This window comes from Coffea arabica, chromosome 1e (genome assembly GCF_036785885.1).
Source record: "Coffea arabica cultivar ET-39 chromosome 1e, Coffea Arabica ET-39 HiFi, whole genome shotgun sequence".
In the NCBI taxonomy this organism is placed as follows: domain Eukaryota; kingdom Viridiplantae; phylum Streptophyta; class Magnoliopsida; order Gentianales; family Rubiaceae; genus Coffea; species Coffea arabica.
In genome coordinates this window covers 48,556,554-48,566,042 of record NC_092311.1, presented here as the reverse complement: position 1 = coordinate 48,566,042, position 9,489 = coordinate 48,556,554, and the positions used below count along the sequence as shown (strand labels likewise).

The window sequence follows — 9,489 nt, the reverse complement described above, 5'->3', positions numbered from 1 at the left end:
TCTTCATGCGGATTAGGATTGAGCCAGAAGAAGAGACTGCATTGGTTGAACTGAGTCATGGGCAGGAGCCTACGGTGTTTGATCTGTATGAAGATTCGAATGCTGATGTTGAAGAATCGGATGGCCCTGGAGATGATTGGCTGGAAGAAACCATCTCCCAACATCTGAAGACTAGAAGGTATCATACAACACCTGGTGTAAAACAGGCTGAGCGTGAAGAGGCTGAAATTTGTGTGGTGTGCCTGAGTGAGTACGAGAACGAAGAGATATTGGCGACCCTTGCAGTTTTCTGGAATTCGGTAATTCGGAATTTTTTTGTTTACCGAATTGAATTCGGGTTGAATTCGAATTCGGTAGTGTCTAATTCGAATGCGAATTAGGTCGAATATTTCCAGAACCATTTACCGAAAATTACCGATTTCAACCTACCGAATTACCGAATTCGAATTCGATGCTCACCCCTACTCATGGCATGACAAATAAAGGTATCTGAAAAAAAAAAAAAACAAACACAAAAAGGAAAGAACCCACTTTGTCAAACACAGCCTTCAAATATTCACATGCCATGCGATGCAACTTTCTCCCTCAGAAATGCAATACTAGTAAAATAATAAACAACAAACCTGAAACAAAAAAATGAGGAAGGAAAGCTTGGAAGCGTAAGGATGACGTCATGCTGCCGTACAGCAGTACCCAAAAAAAAAAAAAGGATCTTCGTATCTCCCCAAATCGGGTGGCAAATTCCCTTCCATTTTCAACACACATGGGCTATTATGTTTCCTTCAATAATTGTCGTACTACTGAGCACTGAAGACAAATCTTTTTCGTTTTTTTTTTCCCATCTCTTTCATCTTCTTGAATTCAGTAGTAGTACTAGCATTTCATTGTGGTAGTCTAAAAAGTGAGATTAAGCATTTAATGCCCTGATGCAGACGTCGCATACAATTTGCTCCGTTGGTTCGCGTTTGCATTTGTTAAATCCTCCGCTGCCAACGAAAGTCTGCAGTTTTGAGGAGAACCATTATTCAGATTCAGACAATCTTCTTGTTTTCCATTTTTTACCGAGTCAAAACGAGTCCAAAGGCAGGTGGTGGCAATTAACTACTTACTTTTAAAAGTAGTAGTAGGTGTTAAAGGCGCAAAATCAATTTAGATTAAAGGAACCGAGAGGAGGGTATTATTGTACTCTTTGTCTATCTTATTCTTCTACAATGAAATTTGATAGGCTCAATCATTGACTTGCTGATGTAATTCTGTGTCTTTTCTGCCTATCAGATTAAGGTTTAAATTTTGCGTGTAACAATTAAGAGTGCTGACTTTTTACCATCACTACTGACAACTAGAGTATTATATGATTGCGTGTTTTGCCAAACTTTTTCTTTTCCTTTTTTGAAATCAGCCAGCCACGATGAGGTATTATGGTATGAGATCAAAGCTCGTGAATTGAAAGATAACGGGAGACCCTCGTCATCCACGGGAGCAGCGTTCGATATCACCTTCATCATGTTAGATCAGAATAATAATGCTCAGTTTCCATCTTCAACAAGAAAGAAGCAACCTAAATTCGTGAGTCGTAGGGAACTAAACGACAAGAAGAAATATTCATGAGCAACTCAGTTGTGATGAGTTGACTCCCAGGGTCCACGAAAATTGCATCAGATGGACTGACAGACCTTGTTCCTTCAAGTTCGAACATTTTTGAGCTGACATCTTCAACCCAACAACAGACGAACAACAAATTAGAGTAGAGCTAGATCATACTTATAAGTGAAAATGTCTTATAAGGGGAACGATGAGTTGATTTTCTTTTCTCAAGAACTACAAAGAAGAATGCCATTGACTTCATCTCAGTTGCTCGTCCGCTGCTCTCTCTTTTTTTTTTTTTTTTTCTAGAGTTGACTGACAAACTGGACGAGTTATTAGAGAAACTAATCAAAAAGTTTTGCAATTTTTTCTGTGGCGAATGAGTGGTATTGACTCATTCAACATTCCGGTCGAGAACACCTCTCTTCACCCACCACCAAAATAATGCAAAGAAAAATGCAGCAGCATGAACAAAGAACAAGAAAATAGCAAACATAATAAATAAAAAGAAGGGGGGCAGTTAAGTTAAAGGACTTGAGAAGCAAACAGTAGCCTGAAGGGGATGGACCCTGCTGGTTGAGTTAGGAATTTAGGATTTTGCCCATAGGCCCACCATGTCAACCATCCTCCGGACTTCCAGTTATAAACAAAAGCTTTCTTAGCCTTCAATTCATAATCATGTCAAGACAGAGTTGCTCTCCGTCGTGTGCCGACTCCTGTAAAAATGTCTCTCTCCTTCCACATTGTTCGCGACACAATTGTTGACAAATTCTGATGGCGGTTGGCTTTAAGGGCTGATGGCGTCCACTTCCGAAGCAACTTCTTCTAGCAATGTGCCCTCTTTTCTTTTATTCAAGCTTGTCAATTAATCCAAGTTTTGTGGCATGCACTGTCCTGTCCCCACCACAGTGGGGCCTGGGACCGGCACCGACTCTTGCCGCTGTCTGCAAAATCTCGCTCATTTCCCAGTTACCGTCACCATTTGCCTCCGCCGATACAGGTTTTTTGGTTAATCAGCATTAAATGTTGAAAATGAGAGCTATTGATGAGAATTTCCATCATGCTATGACATAATAATGGATTAATCAAAGTGCATAACGTTATACGTAGTTGCAGAGGCATTATTGTTTCATATCATGTCATCAACCCACTTTCAAATCAATCCTGACTTGAGGTGTATGACTTGGGACTTCCAGCCGAATATATCGAATTTGTTCGTTGCTAGGAAATGATGATGCTGTCTCGTCGACTGGTGATGGAATGGAAGACCTCGCCACTCACACTGACTCATAAACCATGAGAGGTATCATTGCTGCGGTCTGAATCGGCTGCATAACATAGCATACTATTATGCACACCTAATAATGGCGAAGAGGAGCCATAGCAGAAGGCTGATAGAGCCCTTACAATCAACGACACTTTTGCTCGTCATGATTTAGCAGGAAAAACCAGCCAATCTCATGTTCGTTGGCAGAGGATGCTGATAGGTCTTTTTCTTTGCCGATGAACTAGACCTTTCTTCTGTTGTTGCCCCACTAAAAAAGAGGGACTAGACTAGACATTCCGGCAACACTTGTTTTGAGTTTAATCCAAACGGACCAACCAAATTAAGACACCAATAGTAATTCATAATTATCCGGTGCTTAAATGAGAATATACATGAAAGAAGCAAGTTATATTGAACAAGTTTAATGGTACGCTTTTATTGTACACGATACCCTTTGTCTCAGGTCTTACACCAGTGATGGAACGAGAAACCAAGAGGGAAAAAAGATGCTACCAATACCTGCTTTCAGACACTACTCTTCTTTATAGTTGAAGACTTGATGATATCAATGAATTCGGGCTGATTTGTCATGCACATTCAAAACAATATTAGTAAACCACTGCTAAAGCAAACAACAACTCAAAGGACAACCATGAGGAAGGGTGATACTCAACACAGTAGTAGAACAAACCTTAAGGGAAGCTCCACCGACCAAAAGCCCATCAACATCAGGCTTAGCAGCCAATTCTTTGCAGTTCGCTCCATTTACAGAACCTTCAATTATCATATGATGCAACAAGCATTGATAAATGAAGACAACAAACTAAAGATAAATAACTGTAGTGGAGTTTCCATTGCTAATCTAAGCACCTTCAGTTCTCTCTCTCTCTCTCTCTCTCTCTCTCTGGGTTGGGGGGTGGGGGAAAGACTCTATGACAGCTTAAATGCCATCTTCTTAAAATTCCAACCACATTCTCATTTTAAAGTTCTCTTGCATGCAGGAGTGGACAATGGAACCCAAGGGGTAGAAGACTTGCTTTTAAGGAGAAATCAGTGATGGTTGGAACTTGATAAGAGTTCACAGAGAAGCCTTGAAGCATGAAATTAAGGTTTTGCAAAAACTTGAATAGATTGAATACCTCCGTATACAATCCTTGTTGTTGCAGCAACCTCTGCACCAGCATTTTCATGTAGCCACTTCCTGAGTTCAGAATGAACCTGGAACAAATATACATATCCCATGATAGTATTCTTGAAATGAATCACCAAAGAGAAAATTTGCAAACAATAATCCAAAAACCCCTTAAATATGATTTGGAAAAGGAATTACTAAGTTAAGCACACTTAAGCCAGAAGGATAACAATCTGATTAAGACAACAAACAATGAAGCCGCACATTCAAGGACGGAGTTTTCCTGTAGCATATCATATGCCTAACACGTAAGCTCATCAGAATTGTTGCCGAGAAATTCATTCAGAATTATTCAAAGCTCAGTTCAATTGCTAAGCAGCAGTACAACTCGGATATCACTCATGCACAGATACAGTACAAAACAAGGTGTCAAATTCACCTACAAATGCAATTCTCGGATAGAGGTTGATATCTAATAAGCTGAACATTAAATCTATATGTTAAAAGGACATCACCTTCCAGCAACTTTGTGTTGCCGGTACTCATTTTCATTGCAACAACTATAGGCTTTTGTGAGGCCATATAATCTAAAACCTTATAGTTATACTTTCAGAAACACCAATTGACAATTTCTATTATTAAAAATTACCCCGATTTTTATGGAACATGTACAAAAACTATTCTTAGCACATAGTAAAGAGAGAGTTCCCCATTTGTAGAATGTCCAATTACGCAAATCTCCCCAAAACATCTTGCTTGCCCTCTAAAAGAACCAAAACAGAAGTTGATGAATTATCTTAACTTCATCAATCAGAAACTTGATCAATATACCAAAGATAGCAAACTTACTTCTTGAGCTTGAGCAGGAGTAGCAACCTTTCCAGTACCAATTGCCCAAACTGGCTCATAAGCCAAGACGATATTGGACCAGTTCAAAACTCGATCTGCAACAGAATGCTTGACATCTATTATATATCACCAAGAAAGAAACAGAAAAACAAAAATGGAACATAGCTACATCGAATGGAAGCGGCAGTAAGGGCAACCACTGTGCATTTTGAAAAACTGCAATCCACAAAGTTTTGTTCTTTCCTCCATTTGGGAGTGACTGAAAAGGAAGATAAGTCTGTACAATTTTCTTTTATTACTTATCAAACATAAGAGGACCCAAGTTGCAAACATGTCCACCAGCAATATCCTCAAAACCACAATTTGTCCCCTCAAACTTATTTTTAGGGAAATCAGTGTGTTGTCTGGAGATTAAGGTGAAACCAAGTTCATCACGAATAGTCCTATACTAATTTTAGACCTTTCGTATCTATGTTTGGGTAAATAATCTTTACTATCAACAATTGGGTGCAATGAATGTTCACCTGCAATAGCTTTTGTTTGTGCAGCAACCACAGCCATTGTAGATCCAGATTCTCGCTGCTCAAGAGTCTCCCCAACACAAGCAATCACTTTCAAGCCTTGGGAAAGGGCATAAGCAACTTTATCTCCAACAAACTGGATCAATATACGAAATGTACAATACCAGTGACTGACAGATGGTATGAGCGGGAAGCCAAAGTATACTGTATCACCATGACATATGTTTACCTCTTTAGATTCATTTAACAGAAGTCTTCTCTCAGAGTGTCCAAGAATAACCCAAGGAATGCCCAAATTGACTAGCATCTCAGCACTGTATTCGTTTGATGTAAGATAAATGACACGAAAATAACAAAAAATATACATTAAAGAGAGTGAGACAAAAACCAAACTCATGGATATATACAGTGACGGAGTCAGGAATTTTTTTTGGGGGGGGCCAAAATTTTTTCCTAATAAAATTATCTTAATATATTATGTTCAAAATAATTTTCTTCTATTTAAATATATGACATCTAAAAATATCAAATATTAAATTTAATTATAAAGGTACGTCTATTCATAAATATACGGTACAGTCATAACAAAAATTAACAAAAAAGATAATCTTTGATTAAATATCTTATAACATTACAAACCATCCAATTGCACATTATGAGAAGATGCTCTCCAATATGTCACCTATGCAATATATATATATATATATAACCATGTAATATAAATATAACCATTTTCAATTGAAAAAAGATAAAAGTTATGTTAACATATTTTGAAATTTCAACATCTTTTCTTAGAAGTAAATTGAGCTCTACGCTCTTTCATAGAACTAAATTCATCTATGATTGAATCACTGCTAAATTTTTCAGCAACTTCCTTTTCTATATACACAATTAGATAATCATTTAAGAAATTATCTTCCATCTTGTTTTGGAGCTTTGTCTTGATTATTTTCATAATTGAAAATGCCCACTCTGTAATTGCAATCGATACAGGAAGAGTAAGAACAAGTCTAATCAATCTATCAATAAGAGGATATATCACTGATTTTTTTGTCTTCACCAAGCCTTGACATAACTCATGAATACCAGATAATTCTTGCAATTCATGATGATTTGGAATGTCGAGTTCAAAATGTTGAAGTTCTATTTTTAGACGTACTAGTTCTTGCTCCATAAAATCATTCGGATAGAACTTCTCTGCAAGTTTACAAATATCATCAATCTTGAACAGCATAAATCCATTTCTAGGATTTAAAGTAGTGCTCAAAACAAGCAATTCCATGATATGATCATTAAACCTGCTATGTAACTCTTGCAATTGATAATCAATTGTTGCAAGAAATATATCCATTCGATAATAATGCTCCACACTAATCTCATCATGATGACTTCGAGATCTACCACGTCTTGCAATATATTGAGCATTCATACATGGGATATCAATTTGATGTTGCTCAAAAAATAATTTAACGTTCACCAAGAAATCATCCCATCCCGAATCTCGAAAATTCTTCAGTAGCTTTGTTGTGCTTGAGACAAGATATATTGCATTCAAAATATCTTGAGATTTATGTTGCAATGCTATACAAAAAAGATGAGTAATTTCCACAATATCTTTTATAAGATGTAAAGTGAAAACAAGCTTAAAAGATAACAACTGATTCAAAACAAAATTTGCATCTCCACGTTGAGAGTATGAACCTCCATCTACTGCAATGTTACTTAAAACCACACAAGTAGCATTGAACATTTTCAGTAAACTAGTAATAGAATCCAAATGAGAACCCCAACGAGTATCTCCAGCTCGTTTTAAAGTGCCAATTTGATTAAGCCCCCTTCCAGTTTCAAGTTCACCATTAGCAATCTTAGTAGCAACTTCAATTGCTTGAATCTCCTTTAATTCATCATTACATTTGCTAGATGTAGTAACAATGTTGATAATGAAAACTAAATTGGAGAAGAATTGGTGAACAGAAACTACTTCTCTAGAAGCTGCAACTAAAGCAAATTGAAGCCTATGAGCCAAACAATGAATGTAACAGGCATATGGACATTCATGGCAAATTAAAGCTTGCAAGCCATTCCATTCAAAGATGACTAATTCATATACATATATATATATATATATATCAACTCTCATAATATAAACTAAAATTGTAAAAATTAACTCTCATAATGACTAAAATTAGGAGGGCCAATTTTATTTTACACACATATTTATATATTATGAATTAAAATTCTCAAAACTTAGGGGGGTCATGGCCCCCCTCTGCCCCCCTTGGCTCCATCATTGCAAACAGGTGAGAACATTATCTCACGAAACAGCTCTAGAATACACATGGGTTTTTACGACATGCAAGGCAAGTGCGTTTGCTCGTGTACTTCTTGATGTTTGTTGCTTGATACAATCAGTTTGGATAACTAGATACTAACATTTTTGTAGTGCTCTTTCTTTTTTAGGAGGTATACAGTTTTTTTTTTTTGAAAAATAATTTGATTCCCTTGAGAATCATAGGCTGTTTCTTTGTTGAACACTTACTGATTTCTTCCTTCCTCTCTTTGGTGCCGGAACATTTACTTGGATAATTATAGTAGTCTGTGGTATATCTGTTCTCAAGTTAGTACGTTTCATCTCTTTGACATGGCATAAGGTAAACATCAGTTGCTTTCTATCACTGGCCGCCGGAATCCCCTATATATAGGGGGTTTTCCGGCGGCTTGGGGGGGGGCTTAAGCCCCCACCAGCCCCCCCTTAAATCCGTGGCTGGATATATACATAAAACAACCAATCGTTGCATCTAGATCAATGCTAAGTAACTGAAGAAAATACATTCCAACCTTGAATTTGTGAAAAGAAAAATCAGCCTAAATGACAGGCCAAGATAAAAACTTCTGACACCTTCTCATTCAAAAGTAACATCTAGAAAGGGCCTTAATGCTCAAATATATACTTAAAATATACACCTGGAGAAGTACTTGAATACAAATGACAGTGTTGTAAATCCATGTAAAAAAAGTTAGTTTCTGACAAACTTTGCCGAACATGAACAGATATTCTGTCAAAATAATGATATTTGATGACAACAAAAATATCTATCATCAATGTGAAATTCAACCAAAAGCATTCTCAATGCAATCTTGTATCAAGAAGCATTAGAGAACAATACAATCTGGAAAATGTCAAGGCAAATCTTAAAAATGTAGAAAGCATTCGAGAACACTAGATATCTGCAAAATATTTAGACAAACTTTAAAAAGAAGATTGATGATCATGCTAAACACACCTAACCTCGCCCGTGAAAGCGCCTCCTTTCCTGACCCAACAGTTTTGTGCAGCAATAGAGAAATCAGGTCGCAGCAAGCTTTTCACGATAGGAAGAAATACAAATGGGGGACTGACAACCACATCTACAAAAAATAAGTAAGCCCACATACGAAAAGCTGGATTACATGCAAAAATTTCAATTACAGATAACAATTAACAACCCGGTTTTTTTTTGGGGGGGGTGGGGTGGGAATTCAAATGGGGTCAAACTAAGAACATATAGCCACGCGGCAAAAGTTTAAGCCTGGAAAGAACTTGGTTGTAAATATATTAAAATTCACAGTAACTCCACGCCGTCAAAGTTTCCATTGTGAGACTCTTGGAAAGAGAGACGCCTTGCAGAAAGGAAAGATTTTTATTCAAATTGAAAGCATGAATGTGAATTCATCAATTAAACTTGTTATCTTTGAAAACAGAACAGCAAGAAAAAACAGTACTCTAGTATTTGCTCAACATTGCTTTTCCCTTAAAAAAAACTAAAAAATTCCTTACCGACATCATCTTCTGAAGGAACTTCAGCTTCATTCAACATGCTCACAATCTTCTTCACCTCATCAGTTGTACCGTTCTGATAAGATTTTTAAAAAATGATCAGAATAAACTTCCCCACCCACATTCATCAGGGAAGAGAAGAATAAGTTTTAGAACATACGCATTTCCAGTTGCCGCCGACGAAGAATTTCCGGCCCATTTTTGGTCAGGGGCAATGCACTTGCAATATTCTTCCAGATGGTGCTGCACAGACCGTCGCCAGTCTTGGTTACAGCCTGTCCTTTATACGGGGGCCACAACTTCGGGAAATTTATACTTT

General features: G+C 37.2%; 1 protein-coding gene across 1 annotated transcript; it reads right to left on the bottom strand.

Annotated features, from left to right (window-relative positions):
* Positions 1–3,240: 3,240 nt before the first annotated feature.
* On the bottom strand, positions 3,241–9,489 carry LOC113709789 (triosephosphate isomerase, cytosolic). The gene is made up of 9 exons (XM_027232646.2): positions 9,331–9,489; positions 9,171–9,246; positions 8,638–8,761; positions 5,583–5,667; positions 5,357–5,489; positions 4,833–4,927; positions 3,991–4,069; positions 3,543–3,625; positions 3,241–3,430 (listed from the first exon to the last, which is right to left on the bottom strand). The coding sequence occupies exons 1-9, from the start codon at positions 9,367–9,369 to the stop codon at positions 3,377–3,379; spliced, it is 768 nt and encodes a 255-aa protein (XP_027088447.1). The 5' UTR covers positions 9,370–9,489; the 3' UTR covers positions 3,241–3,376.